Source organism: Colobus angolensis, unplaced genomic scaffold, assembly GCF_000951035.1.
Source record: "Colobus angolensis palliatus isolate OR3802 unplaced genomic scaffold, Cang.pa_1.0 Scaffold34, whole genome shotgun sequence".
Lineage (NCBI taxonomy): Eukaryota > Metazoa > Chordata > Mammalia > Primates > Cercopithecidae > Colobus > Colobus angolensis.
In genome coordinates, this window is record NW_012116710.1 from 1,367,396 (window position 1) to 1,384,112 (window position 16,717).

The window sequence follows — 16,717 nt, forward strand, 5'->3', positions numbered from 1 at the left end:
GGGTGGGTGAAGGATGTCATCGGTGGGGACCTGTGGAGTTTGTGGGACTCCTCATTCATGGGGTTTGCAAGCAGGGATGTCCATGGGCAGGATAGGAATTTGGGTGTCAGCATCCATGTGTCTCTTTCTCATTCTGCACATTGAATGTATCACCAAGGCCTGCCAATTCTGGCTCCGAAATCCCACTGAAACCCTTCCTTTCCTGTCTCCACCCTCTGCCACCAGCATCACTGGGTTTCCTCTCACTGACTCTGGGCTGCCCCTCCAACCTGCTTTCCCACAGCAACCCCAGGATCTCTCTAAAACCCATGTCTGAACAGTCCCGTCCCCCACCCATCCCCGGAACATCATTCTTCTGCTTTCCCCCTTGGCCACACGATAACATCCATGTTCTTAGCTCCACTTATGAAGTCCTCTGTGACCAGGCCTCACCCGCACCCTGACCTCTTCTCTTCTCTCATTGCCCAGCCACGCCCGATCTCTGCTTGCAGTCCCACAGAGCTAGCCCTCGCTGGCCCATCTCTGTGCAGGCTGTTCCCTTGGCTGGAGGTACTCCTGTCATCCACCTGTACTGTATTTTTGGCTCAGATGCTGCCTTTCCCAGGAAGCTTTTCTGACCCTCTGAGGATCCCTGCCCACCCTTAATCAGATCCCTGTAACTCTGTGTGCTGCTCCATCTTTGCGCATCTCTCTGTTCTGTGCCTAGCAGACAGCGGCAGCCTGTGGAATGAGGGGCTGAGTTCCATGACTTGGGGCACTGTGCCCCCGACCTGTTCCTTGCAGCTCTACCCTCTTCCAGGCCCAGCTGCAGTGCCCTGTGTTCTGGGAATCGTCCTGGGCTGTTCCCACCCAGCTGGCAGTGAGCCCTCAGTTCTACCGTCCTGGACTCAGCCTCTCCAAGCTTGTCCCCTGTTTCCATGGTTCCCTCTGTCAGTCTGGGGGCTCCTCCAAGGCAGGGAGGGGTCAAATTTCTGCCCGTGGCTCCCAGGTGGCATGGACCTTTGCACAGCTCGAGCTGTGTGGAAAGCTGGGAGGAAACCTCTCCCCAGGCCCCCTCCCCTCCTCCAGTCCTGGGGTGGCCTGACTGTGTGCGGTCACCAGGGGCCTTCCTGTGGCCGCCTCCTAAGGCCACATTTCTGTTCTGTCCCCGCAGACCTCTCAGCAATTATTCCCACCATGGGCCATACCTTCCACCTTCCTCCTCCACAGGCCTCCTTCCTTGTCTTCCTGGCACCACTCCCCCCAGCCATCCTCCTGCCCCTCTAGCCTCCTCCCCTTGGCCTCCTCTGGTAGGTTCTCAGCCTCACCATCACTCAGGCAGCTCTTGGCTTCTGTGGCTCCTCTCTCCCCACCTACGTGTGCCACCCAGGACTCTGTCTCAGGCCTGCTCTCCGTCCTGGCTCGATGTCCAGTGCTCTTCTCCAACAGGTACAGACTGATGGGATCCCAGACGCTCCTGCTCCTCATCCCTTCATGACATGCAAACCACCACCCAGCCCAGACCCCTCCACCACCCAGACTTTCTCAGATCCGCACCTGGCAGCTCCACCTGAGGTGTCACCACTGTGGGTAGGTGACAACTCTTAAGTGGGACAATCCTGCGGGACAATCCTGTGGGACTGCCAGGCCATGCTCTGCACTGCAGGGTAAGTTTTCTAAAAGGATGCTTCTACTCTCTAAACGCTCCCATGTTCCCGAGCCTGGTGACATGGTGCAGGCCACGGCAGGGTACTCAAGTGGGCATTGGTGGCCCTGCAGGATCTGCTGCCCTCCCACCTGTTCCAGTCTCCTGTAGCTTCCCTCTCCCGTCCCAAGGTCCTGGCCCAGATCCTTGAAGGCACCTGGGGATTTTCTGCTTCTAGCCCTTTGCAGAGCAGTTCCCTGCCTTGCCTCAAGCACAAGCCCTACCAACCCTGGAGCCCATCCCACCTTCCATGGCCTGTGACCTAAAGCCTCCCTAATCCAAGTTTGAGGCCAGTGTCCGGCCGAGAGCACCCCTGCCAGCAGTGTAGCCTTTCGCTCTATGCAGGGACCACTTATTCAATGCCTGCTGCATGCAACCTGGCCCAGGAATTCCACATGGGCAGGACCATGCCTGCTCTGAGCAGGGCTGGCACCTAGCAGGACCTCAGTAAACAGTTATGGAGAGAATGAGTGAATGAATAAGAGTAAGGATGGGCTGGGGGCCTTCTGCTCCCTTGTGGTTCTGGGGTTCTGGGTTTCTCTCCCCAGGCCAGATCTGCTTCCGTTAATGTCCTTGGGCAGCACCTTTGAAAGAGGAATCCAAGATGTTCTAGGGCTGATCTCCAGTGGACACCTGCTCCCATAGCCATTTTACAAATAAGGAAACAGAGTCCCAGAGTGGGATTTGCCAAAGGCCACAGAGGAGGTCAGTGGCAAAGCCAGGACGGTGTGACTCTAAAAATACCCAGTTGGCTGGGTATAGTGGCTCCTGCCTGTAATCCCAGCACTTTGGGATGCCAAGGCAGGAGGACTGCTTGAGGCCAGGAGTTCGAGACCAGCCTGGGCAATATAGGGAGACCCTGTCTCTACAAAGAATTAAAAAAACTTATCCAGGCATGTTGACATACGCCTGTGGTCCTAGCTACTTGGGAGGCTGAGGCAGGAGGATCGCTTGAGCCTAGGTGTTTGAGGTTGCAGTGAGCTATGATTGCACCACTGCACTCTAGCCTGGGCGACAGAGGGAGACCTTGTCTCAAATAAAATAAAATAAAAATAAAGAGTGCCCAGCACCCGGCCACCTAGGCTCAGCAAGTGGTGCACCTTCCCTTTGGAGGGAGGAGCAAGACTTTGGCTTTTGGTCTCATCCCTCAGGTGGCTATTCCCAAGACAGCGCATCCCTGGGGTACTGGTCACAAATGTTGGTTGGTTGCCTCAGGGACCAGACAGACCAAGAGACTAAAAGCTCTGAGACCAGACTGAGAACAAGTGAAGTAGGCTGAGTGTCGGACCACAAGCAGCAGTAAGGACTGTGTCAAAGGTGAGAGAGCAGGGTCTGTGTAGTCTTTCAAATTCATCATTTAAAAAGGCGCTGTACCGGCCACATAGAACACGTCTGTGGGCCCCATTCAGCCCTGAGCCGGGAGTTTGGGACCCCACACAGGCCCAGGTCCATTGTTTCCTAGGGGAGTTGGAGGCCCAAAGAGAAGACTTAGTCCCATCTCCTTCTGGCCCCTTGCAGGCTCCCAGGGCTGAAAAGGGGGCGACATAAGGCTGCACCCAGGTGTGGAGAGTTGGGGGCGAGAGGCCCTTCCCTTCTGGGAAGAAGCTGCAAGTGCCAGGAGAGGAGGGCCCAGTTTCTGGCCTGGTGCTGGGCTTCAGGATCGCCCATGCCTGCCCAAGTCTTACCTTTAACCAGGGTATGCTTGTCCGTGGGGGAGGAGCGAGCCAGCACCCGCAGCTTTGGCCAGATCTTGTCAATTCGCTCCTGTTCAATCTGGAGAGGGATGGGGAAGGGGGTGGGTCGGTGGGGTCGGGGAGAGAAACTGAGGCCTGGAGAAGGGAGGGGACATGCCCAGAGTCACTGGGCTCTTAGCAGCACACTGGCTGGCTTCTGTACAATCATGCAGCACCCTACCTCCCAGCCCCCATCTAAGCACGTTCCCCTGAGGATGCTTTACGCTGGGACACGCACCTCCCCCTTCTCGTTGCGGATCCTTCTGTTGAACTCCTTGCCCTCGAGGCACAGAAAGTCCTCCCCAGGATGGATGATGCCACACTTGATGGCGATGGCCCGAGCCGTGTTGATATTGTCACCAGTGACCATGCGGACCGTGATGCCTGCCCGCTGGCACTTGCGGATGGCTTCTGGGACCTGGGCAGGAGGGCAGGGGCCATGGGGGAGGGCACCACCTCAGGCAGATCCCCCCTGCCTTCATGGATTCCAGAGGAGCCCTTCTCACAGGCAGTTCTACTGAAAGGGGACTAGATGACTATGAGATACTGACGGCACGCATGGCACATGGGCCACAGCCTCCCTTCCTGTGCCCATGGCAGGCATTGTTAATCGATCACACATCCTCTGATTAAACCCTGCTGTGGTTCTCATCACAGAGTCCCAGGTGGCTACCACCTATTGACCATGACAGTCCATCCTGAGACAGAACCACTGGCTATCTTGACCTGGGCAAAGACTTTGTAAAGACTTCCACGAACACCTCCTCAGATCTGGCCCCAGGTAAGCTTGGCCAGGTGAACTTGTCCTTGTCTCACCCACATATACAGTTCCCGCAAACTTGACAAATCCATTTGTGTATTTTCAGTTTCTTGGGGGGATATTTGCATTTGGGAGCATTTTACTTACAGAATGTGACATGGGTTTAGAATATGTATAAATGATTATGCTTCATGTAAAATATACCATTTCGCTGCAATAATAAGGATAGGTTCTGCCCTCTCTGACTGTAATGACAGACGATATCTGGGACAATCAGGCCAGATCAGAGCCAGCCAATGAGAAGGCACAAGGCTTCCCAGCCCCGCCCCACCCCAGCAGCCAGCCCTGAGCAGAGCTAAGGGTTTCCCCCACGGAAACCAGCCTGGAGCTGGGGCAGCCCTTTATATACAACAGAAATCGATGGAATGAGTGATTCTTACCCGAGGGCAGTGACAAATAATAAAATAATATTTGCTGCAGAACATCTTTCAGTGGGAGAGAACATGTCAAGGACAGAAAATTCAGTTGTTTGGAAAGACCACAGCCTGTTAGAATCTCCAGCCTGGAAGGGCTCAGTCTGACGTTCCCTCCCTGCACACCCCACAGTGACCAGGAGCGCACTCCAGCATCCACCTGCCAAGCCACCGCTGAGGGAGTTGGAAACCTATGGATTGAGTCATATTCCCCCTAAAAGACAGACTGGAGCCCTAAGCCCCAGTACCTGTGTATGTGACCTTGCTTAGAGATAGGGTCATTATAGCAGTAAATCCAGCTAAAATGAGCACATCACGGTAAGTCCTAATCCAACAGGAATGATGTCCTTATAAAGAGGAAATTTGGACACAAAGATATGCAAAGGAGATGCCATGCAGAAATTGGGGTGCTGCTTCTACACTCCAAGGAGGCCAAAGGTGGCCAGCAAGCCACTGGAAGCTGAGAGAGAGGCGGAGACAGCTCCTCCCCACCGTCATTGGAAAGAGCCAGCCCTGCTGACACCTTGGTCTCAAACAGACGTCTAGCCTCCAGGACTGTGAGACAACAAACTGCTATTGAGCCACTCAGTTTGTGTGACTTTGTTACAGCAGCCCTAGAAAACTAGTACAAACAGTTAGAAGGTGGGGCCAAGCCTGACTGGGACAGCTCCTGCCCTGGTCTCCTTTCTGCCCTCAGCAATGGTAAGAACAAGGATCGGCCTTGACTATCTCGCCTGTGTCCACCCCATCTGCAGTACCCACCACTCCTTCAGCCCGCACCGCTATCGTCTCAAGCTGGGTCATTGCCCAGCCTGCCTCTGGGCAGGAAGGCAGGGGCCATGGGGGAGGGCACCACCCTCCCTGTATACCCTGTGCAGAGGGCACTGCCTGGCCCCTCTTTCCTTACCCTGGCCACTCGTGACCTGCCTGAGTGTCAGCCTGTGGGGCTGCCCTCTTTCAGGGGCTCCACCCTGACGCCTTCAAGAGGAAACCCACAGTTCTGAGCGTGGCTGTCTTGTGGCGTGAGGAACAGATGTCCTGGAGGGGCAGGGTCCCAGTAAGGAGGTCTCTCTAGCTACTGGAGTTGTCTCAGAGACCAGCTCTGTGGTCAGGTAGTGATCTCCCTGTTGTTGAAGGGTTAGAGCAGGGCCAGCTGACCACCAGCCTCCTCTGGGGCTTATTTCCAGGGCCTGGGGAGAAGCCTTCCAGTGCCCACTTGGGGCTTGGGGGCCATGTGAGCAAGGCCTCTGCCTCATGCCACAGTGGCTAATCACGTAAGCAAACGTGACCTCATTTTTACAGAGCTGGAGGGAGTGGGGACGTGGAATGTCAAAGATCCTGTTTATATAACTTACCAATAGCCTCATGACGGCTGTAACATGGGCTGTGGCCCCCTGCTCTCACCTGCCCCTGAGAACAGCAAAGAGCTGCTGTTTCCTGGGAACACACAGCTTATCTGGCTCCTGCCCCCAAAAGGAGGAATTTAGGTTCTTGGTTTCAAAGATGCTGGAGGTCTTGGAGTTGGAAAAGACTTTGGGTCATTGACTTTGACCCTCTGCTCATTGTCTAGATCTGTTCCCAGGTGTCCTCAACAGATGGGCTGGTCAGCCTCTGCTTGCACACCCCTGATGACGGGGCACTCCCTCCCTCTAATGCCCACTGCTCCACTGTGGAACAAGTCTAGTTGATTTTTTTACACAACCTTTCTTTTTTCACATAGCAGAGCATTACCCTGCATCAGACCTGTACTCTATTTGGAGGCAGGGTCTTTGGCACAGGCCTATACAAAAAGTTCTGGGAACACAGAAGGGGTTTTTGTGCTGCTGAGTATATGTGCTACTGAAAGAGCACAGAGGGCACTGTTGCTTTGGAAGAAAGTGGGTGGGGAGGAGAAATCAAGAAGGACTTCCTGGAGGAGGAGATGTTTGAGCTGCCAACTGAGGCTCTGGTTCCTGGCATTGTGCCAGGGCTGAGGCTACACAGATGAACAGAGATTAGCCCTGGCCATAGAGCACTGTCCACTCTGCATTGGCAGAGAACGCCTGAGGTATGAACGGGTCTGAGGGCCATGCTACAGGTGATCTGGAGGGGCTGAAGCTGAAGGAAGATGTGGGGTAGGGACTGGAGACATGAATTTGGAGAGGGGCAGAAGGTGCTGGACCAGGGATATGCTCCTTCAGGCACTGGGAACTGTGGGAAGTTCTGAACCGGGAATGAGGCGATCAGAGCTGCGTTTTAGAAAGACTCTCACTTTCGTTGTTGTTTTTTGTTTTGAGATGGAGTCTCACTCTGTCGCCCAGGCTGGAGTGCAGTGGCGCAATCTTGGCTCACCGCAAGCTCCGCCTCCCAGGTTCACGCCATTCTCTTGCCTCAGCCTCCCGAGTAGCTGGGACTACAGGTGCCTGCCACCACACCCGGCTAATTTTTTGTATTTTTAGTAGAGACGGGGTTTCACCGTGTTAGCCAGGATGGTCTCGATCTCCTGACCTTGTGATCCACCTGCCTCGGCCTCCCAAAGTGCTGGGATTACAGGCATAAGCCACCGCGCCCGGCCAAGACTCTCACTTTCAAGACTGTCTCCCAGAGCCAAAATCAGCCATCGTCTGGGCCTCTCCAAGCAAGCTGGCTTCATGAGAAAAATGAGGCTAATTTTTACAGACCCTATACTTTCCTCTGTGCAGTGGAGAGAGGGCTTGGGGACCAAAGGGCTGGGTTAGGTTTTGCTCTAGGGTCTCACATGAACTCTGGTTTCTTCATCTGTAAAATGGGTACAATAGTATCCACCCTTCAGCAAGGCTGGGGGAACTCTATGACAGGGCACAAACAGCCCACACACAGGACAGGCATGTGTACACCTTTTACAAGTCCCTTTTCTCTCATAAATGCAGCAGGATATTCACGAGGCCCCAGCCACTCCGCATCCCTTCCTGCCTTCTTGCCCTGCTCATGCTGTCCCCTCTGCCTGGAATGCCTTCCTTCCCTTAGCCTCTGTGTGTCAAGTCTGTCCCATCTTATAAGTGAAATGCTCTCTATTCATGAAGCCATTCCTGATTCCTGCAACCCAACGGGATGTTTTCTTAAGCCGCTCTCAGGACTTAGTTTTGTTGCTCACTCATTCACTTATTGGACAAAAAGGTCTGGAGCATCTAACTGCTCTGGACACTGAGGATCCGGAGATATTTAAGACTCAAACCCCAGTGGCATCCATCCAGTTGAAATACGCTTCCCACATCAATACAATTACTGTGAAATTAAAAATAAATAAATAAGTTTGGGAAAAAATGACTTCTTCCGCTAAAATTATCCTAGATATTTCTCACTGAGGAAAAGCAGCCAGGAAATGGGTGCTTCCTATTTTCATTAAATAAAAGCTTTTAAACATCTGTTGTTTCTGGTGACAGCCGTTGTCTGTGACTCTGAGGGCTCCAAACACCCCCGGATAACCCAGCAAATCCCAGACCGCTGCTCTCCTGATGGCTTTATCGGCACTGATTTCAATCAACCTTGGAAAATGTACCCACTATATGGGCCGACGGTGGGGTGCTTTGGCAAGGGTGTTTTGATCTGTTCTAGCCTTTGGTCTTCTCGATGAGAGGAAGGCAGTGTGGAGATTCAACCCCTTGACAGCCTGGGAAACTGAGTGAGGCAGAGAAAGTTTTCTTGCAGTTGCAAAATGAATCTTAGTGTGTCTGCAGGGCCCTAGAGATGGTCCAGGCTGAGGTTTTCCCTCTGGCTGAGCCTCCTAGGCTGGAGGCACCAGGAAGGGCGTTCACCTGTGAGATTTACAGAGGTTGACAAAGAATTCTGTATAAACGGATGAGTCCAGGAGGACAGGGCCCTGGGGAGCTTGACAAAAACACAGCCACCAAAGGCACACACATTCCCTGAAGGTCACCCCTAAAAACTGGGGATAGTGGTTGCCTCTGAGGTGGGAACCAAGGAGCTAGAGGGGGCAGGAATGACCTACCTAAAAAACAAACAAATAAATAAAACCATACCCACCCGTCTCCTTGGGTCCTGCATCCATCCCGCCCACTCGGAGATGCTGAATCAACACGTCTGAGCTTTTATGCTTGCAAGTGGTGTCACCTGTAACCCTACTGTGTCCCTCACTGCGATTGTTGGACAGTCTGATTCTCTCAGTTTTCAGGTGGGGAAACTGAGGCCATCTGTGAGGGAGTGGCAGGGGCAGAATTAGAACCCATGTCCCTTGAGTCTGCTGTGTCACTTGAGTAAGTTACCGCTGTGAAACAGTTTATGACTCCTATACAGACATCCCAGGGGTGAGCCAACAGGAGAGACGGTGGCCCATGTGGATGCCTTGACTGAAGGAAGTAGGGGAAGATGGGAGGGTAAGTCTTCCAGTCAACTCTTTCTCTCTCTGGGGACGTCAGAGCTTGGGAGGGACCCAAGGGGCACCTGGGCTGACTTCCCATTTCGTAGATGAAAACACTGAGGCTCACAGAAGGAAGTAGCTTGTTAGTGGCAAAGTTGGGGTTGGGGGTTGGCTCCAGGCCCCCCTTTCCCAGAGTCTGTGCCTGCAGCCAGCTTCTCTGGATGACCATGCTGTCAACAGAAAATGCCAGGGACCCAGCTCTGCCCCTTCAGGCCCTGGGCATGGGGAGCTCTCATCCCTGTCCTCATCTGCTCATCCTCTTGACTTAGAACTACTTGTCCTTTCCTTTCCTTTTTCCTTTTTCCTTTCCTTTCCTTTCCTTTTGTGTGTGTGTGTGTTTGTTTATGTGTGTGTGTGTGTGTGTGTGTGTGTGTGTGTGGGGCAACCAGGCAAAGGCCCTGAGGCAGAGAGGCAGAAAACCTGTTCTAATCTGGGTTCACTCAGCCACTTTGGGCACATCACTGTCCCTCTCTGGGCCTCGGTGTTTTCTTCTGGAAATTGGGGTTTGTGTTTGGACTAGATCAGCCACTCAAACCTCAAGTCATGCCCTGTGGGAGTCGTGAAATTTGTTTAGTGGGTGGTGACCAACATTTTTAAAAAGAAACAAATAAATAGAAGAACGGAAAATAGTTAAGTGCATCCCATTATTTTGTGAAATTCTTGCTTTGGTGAAGTGTGTGTGTTTACTGAGTCATGACATAAAATACATTTCTTATTGTGCGTCATGGTCAAATAACAGTTTGGACCTGCTAGTGTCTTCCACTCATCTAAGGGATGTTTCCAAGGCAGAGTGGTGAGCCAGGAACTCTGGGAGTGACCGGGAAGGGGGAGGTTGTGGGATTGGGAAGGACAGGTGTGTGGGCAGGCCAGGCTCAAGTGCTGTGCAAGGATGAAGAGTTTTCAGTAACGAGATAACACATCACAGTGAAGCGTGAACCCATTAGTGACTGGTAATGAGGAGGTGTCCCACAGGGAGGCTGATAAACGGCCTGTCTGTCCATGGAGAGAGAGGTTTATAGGAAAGCACGTGTGGGTTCCACTGCCAAGCTCCAAGGGCATTAATTGTCTTTGCTGTTTTAGGATCTTGATAGGAGTGAGGAAGCCACAATGACACCCCCAACTCATTCATTCCACAAACACTCATTGAACACCTTTGGTAGGCTAGACTGTATGTCTAGGGCTGTTATGTGTCCCTGGATCTAGGGTAATGAAATCTACTGGAGAGGGCATGAAGGAAGGGGACCCACATATGTAGCCCACCTATCTTGTGCCAGATGCTCCGCCTGTTGCTCGTAGACACATGATCTGAGCCTTCATGATATCCCAGAGGGGGGAGTGTGTGATACTATTATTATCCCCATTATGCAGATGAGGCTCAGAGAGGTTATGTAACTGGTTCAACGTCACACAGCCAGCTGTGCTGGCACTCAGGATCACAAATCTGTCTGATGTCTGAGCTCACACTTTGAACCCTCTCCCTGCTGCCTAAAATGTGAAAGTCCACGCCTGTGACCTCCTAGTTTCATTTTTTTTTTGGAATACAGAATCTTATAACATCAGGGCCAGGAACTTGGAGGGCATCTTGTCTATCCCTTTTACCTTAAAGAAAGGGAAACTGAGGCTTAGAGAGGAGTAGGGAATGGCCAGAGACCCCCAAAGAACAGTGTCAGGGTAGGTCCATTAAGGAATGGAGGAGGTGGGCCCCCAAAGCACCAAATCTTTTTTTTTTTTTTTTTGAGATGGAGTCTCACTCTGTCGCAACTCTGGAGTACAGTGGCCAGATCTCAGCTCACTGCAAGCTCCGCCTCCCGGGTTCACGCCATTCTCCTGCCTCAGCCTCCCTAGTAGCTGGGACTACAGGCGCCTGCCACCTTGCCCGGCTAGTTTTTTGTATTTTTTAGTAGAGACGGGGTTTTACTGTGTTAGCCCGGATGGTCTTGATCTCCTGACCTCGTGATCCACCCGTCTCGGCCTCCCAAAGTGCCATCAGCACCAAATCTTACAGCAGAGGCCAATTGACCCGGCCAGGGCCTGGCCAGGGCATCCGGTCTGGACCCAACAGCTGAGTGAGTCCTGGGAGGATGGAGAAGCAAGCCCCTCCTGCACCCTGCCTCATGCCCAGGGTGCTCCCCTGGGGCCTGGCGGTGTAAGCTGACTCACGCTGCCTGCCCATGCAGCATTTTGGAGATTCAGGACAGCTTCCTCTGCTCCCCACAGCCTTTCTTCAGCCTGGGCAGCCTCACAGACCACACACATCTCATCCTCCCCTGACCCTGGCAGCTCTAGCACTGAGTTCTTGGCCTTCCCCCTCCAGGTGCAGATTCAGCTGAAGGAGACTGAAGACCTACTGTGTGCTGAGTACAGATAGGCATCACCTCCCTCGATCCTTGTGAAGTGGGCGCTGTCAGCCCCCTTCCCTTCTGCTTGAGAATGTGACCTGCAGTTAACGTTCTAGCTCTGTTCCCCTGGAAGCCTGATAAAGGTAGACTCTCCGCTGTGTTCCCAGGCCAGCTTGCTAGGGTAAACTGGCTGGTAAACTGCATCTGCACTGGGAGAAACTATAAATACTGACAGGGACACCACACTTCGGGTTCTCCTGAGTGCAATGACCCTTGCTATTGGGCGTGTCCTTTGTAGGGACCCTGGAATCCACGTTTGTGGATTTGTTACGGGAGATCCTGGCTCCTGCAGGGCAAGAGGTTTCTAAGGCAGGGCAGCCCCTACACTTGTCCCTTGGGGGACCAGAGGGAAGAGCTCATGGTGGCTGGGTGGACAGCTCGAGGACTGCCCCCACGGCAGAGCAATGCCTGCTGACAACCTGTGGGTTCTGTGTCCTTCTAGGCTGACCCATGCCATGTGTGGTCTACGCTGTTTCTCATGGGCGATCCTCTTATGAGGATCAGGGAAGGAGATCCCCCTGGGCATTGTGTGGAAACTGAGACTCAAAGAGGTGAAGTGACTTATTTCAGGTCACCCAGGTGGCAGGCCTCCCAGCCCCATCCCCTTTGCCTGACCTTGCTGGCCCTGGGGCCTACCTCCGGCCGCACGGGGTCCTCGATGCCCACCACGCAGATGCAGGTGAGTTCGTTGAGGATGTCATTCTCGTTGTCCCAGTCCGGCTCGGGGCTGCTGGGGAAGTCGCGGTAGGCCACGCAGATAGTGCGGAGCCCATCGCAAGCCATGGGCTCAATCACTTTCTTTACCATCTCGTCCCGGTCGCGGGGCCGGAAGACACGGGGCTCTCCCGCCCCATTGAGGATTTTGCAGCACCTGGGGGAGGATGGAAGGGAGATGGGGAGCCCAAGGAATGCTCCTTCTGAACGGCTCAGAGACCACCTCCCCACCCTCGTGATGCCCAGCTGGCTGCAGCTGGTCATCCAGTGCCCATCTAGTCCATGCCCCAGGCAGGGTGAAATCAGGTGTCCTTCCTGCAATTTTTGCCCAGGCCACTCAGCAAGCGGAGCCCCACTTTGATGTATTATATACTCACAAGATTCATCTGAAATAACACTCCCACAGCTGAAGTGGTTTACAAAGCACATAAAACCCAGGCTAGTAGTTCTTGACCCTGCCTGCACATTAGAATTGCCTGGGGGAGCCTTTAATAAATATCCATGTGTGAGCCTTGCCCCAGAGGTTCCAGTTCAATTTGTCTGGGGTGAATCCAGGAATCATTTTTTTTAAACACTTCTCAGAGTGATTCCAATGTGTAGCCAGGGTTGAGAACCACTGGGGGCTAGAACAATCCTTTCAATGTACAAGTGGGGAAATTGAGGGCAGAGAGGGGAAGGGATTTGCTTAGTTCACCAGGCTTATTTCCAGCACTCCTCTGGAGTCAGAGGAGTGTGGCTAATAATGAAAATAGCTACCATCAACCGACTCTATGCTAAAGGAAGTCAAATAAGAGAGATCTAAGTGTGATAACGGGTAGAACTTTCTGATGAACCAGTGGCTTAGGGAGGAGAAGGGGGAGGACTCTGGCTATAGAAATGTTTAAGAGGATATAGTAGAAGACACAGTGGCCAAGGGGCATGAAAGTGAAGATGAATCTTCCTGGATGGCCTTGGGCAGGGCCCTCTGTGGCTCTGGGTGCTAGATGGCCACTCTAGCCGGGCAGGCTGCTGAGCCTGGTCTGGATGGCAGCCAGTGCTATATGACCCTGACATCCCCAGCTCCCTGCACCAGGGCACAGCCCTCAGCCCCGGCGCCCTGCCCAGTGCTTACTTCTTGAGCACGATCTCAGAAGCCCCCTTGCTGTACATGCGGAAGCTCTCGTCGGGCAGCTTGATGACAGTGCTCATGGACTTGCGCACGGAGTTGAAGGTGTACACTTTGTACAGCTTCTCCTCTGGCATCTGGCTGCGCACGGGCTCGTAGTCCTGCTTCAGGTCCAGCACGAAGCCCAGCAGGCCGCACTCCGTCTTGTTGCCCACCTGCCGAGGCAGGGCGCCCTCCTTCTCTGGGGGCTGGGGAGAGAGGCAGGAGCGGCTGGCACCTGGTGGGGCCTGTGTCAGGGGAGCCCTGCCCCGGCTGCCACTGAGGCTCTGGGACTGCCACCAGAGTGGTCTCTGGGCTGGGGGCTGAGCCCTCAGGGAACCCTTGGCCCATCCCCTGCACCCTCAGGGTTCTGCATCCCAGGTCCAGTCCTGGCTCCGGGTGAAAGGAGTGAAGCAAGATCAGCTTTTAAAAAAATTATGAATTATTTCAAACATGAAAAAGAGAATGATGTAATAAAGTTATGTGCCTACCATCCAGCTTTGTAGCATCTTAACATTATGCCACACTTTCCTCAGATTTTTCTTTTTTAAGAAGTAAAACATTATAGACAAAGCTGATTCCCCTCTGCAAACCTCTTTCCATATGCATAATTCACTCCATGTCCCAGAAACAACTTCTGTCTTACATTTGGCATTAATCATTACCCTGTGTGTATTTAACTGTTAATTCTGAGATAATTGTAATTCACATGCAATAAGAAACAATACAGAGAGATGCCATATACCCTTCATCCAGTTTCCCCCAATGTTATCACTGTAGTATTAACACAAGTACCACAACTGAGATGGAGATGGAAGCCGACCTTGTTGAGATTTCACCAGCTTTACATGTGCTTGTGTGTGTGTGTGCATGTGCATTTTCTATGCAATGGTACCACGTGTGGGTTAATGTGGCCACCACCACTGTCAAGATTCAGGACAGTTCACCACAAGGGTCCTTGTACTACCCGTTTTTTAAAGCTATCACCTCTCTCTTCCCCCACTCCCTGGCCATGGCAACCACTAACCTGTTCCCCGTTTCCATGCTTTCATCATTTCCAGCCTGCTATGTAAACGGAACCATACAGTCTGTAACTTTCGGAGCTTGGCTTCTTTGCTCAGCAGAATCCCCCTGAGATATAGGCAAGCTGCTGCATGTGCTGATAATCTGTTCCTTTTGATTGCTGAGTGGTATTTCATGGGATGGACAGACTGTCCCTTGTGATTTCAATCAGGTTGAACCAATGGAAACTGCTATTTTTGAATGTCAAAAATGGTCAAATATGGGCAAATTCATGCAGTTTAACTTAATGAGACTCCTGACCTCAAGTAATCCGCCTGCCTCGGCCTCCCAAAGTGCTGGGATTACAGGTGTAAGCCACCATGCCCGGCTGTAACTGCGCCTGGCTGTAACATTCTGTTTTTGAGATTCATTCATGTTTATGGTTCTAGGGTGCTCCTTTTTAACTGCTCTATAGATGCCATGACATGAATACGCTGCAAAGACTTACCCCTTCCTTGAGTCCCTCCCTCACTTCCCTCTCCCCTTCACACATTAGACACACAGTCTTTGGCACCTGCTTCATCCTGGCCCTGTGCCCGCCTCAGGGCCATGTGAACACCATTAGCTCCTGTCCTGGAGACTCCCAGAACACCAGCTGCATCTCCCCAGCACCTGTCACTTCCTCGCACGGCTGCCTGAACACAGGCTGTTTCATGCCTCTGTACCTTCACCTCTGCTGCTCCTCCTGGGTGGGTCCCTCTCCCTTCCCTGCTAGGCACACTTCCTCTTGTCCTTTAAGGACCAGCTCAAATATCTCCTTGTTTTTGAAAACTGCCATGTGGGTCTTTCTTCCCCTGTGTAAACAAGCTGCACTCTATTTCTCTCTGGGTTCTCAGGGTCAGTGCAAAACTCATCACACAGCAGGTGCTTATTAACTGTTCGCTAGATGGTTTAATGCAGACCAGAGTGGTGGGGGAGACAGGTTAATGGTAAGGATGAGATGCCTCCATATGGGCACTGATGTGGGATTCACAGGAGGCTGCGAAAGTGCAGATTTGCAGGTGGCTCCCATGTGTACCCCCCGACCCCAATGCACACACCCACTCATGCCACTTAATAGCATTCATACGGGCGACTCAGGTGGAGGTGGCTTCAGGGGTGGTGAAAGACACCAGAGATAAACCCAAACTCTAGAGAAATTCTGAAGATGAAATAGCTATGAACATGCCTGAGTCCCCATGAAGTACCAGATGAACCTCTCACAAGGAGCCCTCTGCATCCTTGTCCTCAGTCTCCCTCATATTACCCAAAAAAGCAGCCCAGAGAGGAAGAAGGTGGACTCAGGAAGATATCAGCATGACTGGCTCTGCAGAGACAGGATGGACCTTCTGTCAGCAACTGGACATATCCCTGGGCTATTCTCCCCTCTTCTGCAGCTAGGGCTCGGGCCCAAAGAGCACACCCGATTCACATGGGGGGAATACAGGCATCGACATGCAGTGGTCCTGAGACCTGGGGATGCAGAGGAAATAAAAAAGAGCCTTTGAACCTAAATGAGGTCCTCAGTTTCCCCATCTGTAAGATGGAGAGGCTGGAGCACATGCTTTCTAGCTCAGAGAAATATCAACCCTCTCCTTAAAGTAGATGTGGTGAGGGAGGGTAGAGTGAGGAAGAACTGCAGGTCCCTCGGTGGATGGTACGGCAGCGGTGGACAGGGAGCAAGGCTCAGAGCACCTCCCCGGCTCCCATAGCCAGACTGACCTGAGGCATCCTGTGCCTTGGAAAATGCCCCACCCCCAAGCTCTTTGATAGGTTTTAGTAAGAAGCAGAGGAATATTTGACACAACTTCCCATGTCTGAAGTTTCGGAAAATAAGTTCTAAGATCTTCCCTCTCTCTGCAGTATGCTGTTATTGTGTGCTATATATCTACATCTCTCTCTCTCTCTCACACACACACACATATATATATTTGCATTTTATAATTAACTTTCTGTTGATTTCCAGAGTTTTATGTATTTTCCATAACAATTTTTTCTCCCTCTACTAATGAAAGAAAATGACGACACAGAGGACTTAAATAAAAATGCCTAATTACTTATTTGCCCAAGAGAGCTGAGCAGTCATGCCTGCAAAACACCCAGCATTTTATTACCCTCTGTGAAATATTTTAATTTTCCTCTAAAAGGATTTCAGACAATCCATGGTTGCAAATGGCAGAGCTGCCTCCTCCGTAATTCAATTTGTTTCCATGAACTTGAGCTCTGAAATTGCCTACATGCATTAGTAAGAATCAGGGACCCTCCCCTCTTCTCTTTTGGCTTTTTAAGATCCTGACAAACCCAAAAGTTTTGCTCCTGCTGTAGAATTTCCATGAGCCTTTTTATCTCCAGGGCTCCAACTCTGTAAGGGAG

General features: G+C 52.2%; 1 protein-coding gene across 4 annotated transcripts in view; it reads right to left on the reverse strand.

Moving 5' to 3' along the window:
• Nucleotides 1-16,717, reverse strand: part of ATP2B2 (ATPase, Ca++ transporting, plasma membrane 2) — a 216,620-nt gene that overhangs the window by 22,650 nt on the left and 177,253 nt on the right. For all 4 annotated transcript variants that reach the window (XM_011952295.1, XM_011952294.1, XM_011952296.1 and 1 more), the window contains 4 exons: nt 13,271-13,512; nt 12,082-12,316; nt 3,656-3,835; nt 3,370-3,457 (listed from right to left, as the gene is read on the reverse strand). In XM_011952295.1, coding sequence (XP_011807685.1) covers nt 3,370-3,457; nt 3,656-3,835; nt 12,082-12,316; nt 13,271-13,512 — 745 coding nt within the window. The remainder of the gene's footprint in view (nt 1-3,369; nt 3,458-3,655; nt 3,836-12,081; nt 12,317-13,270; nt 13,513-16,717) is intronic.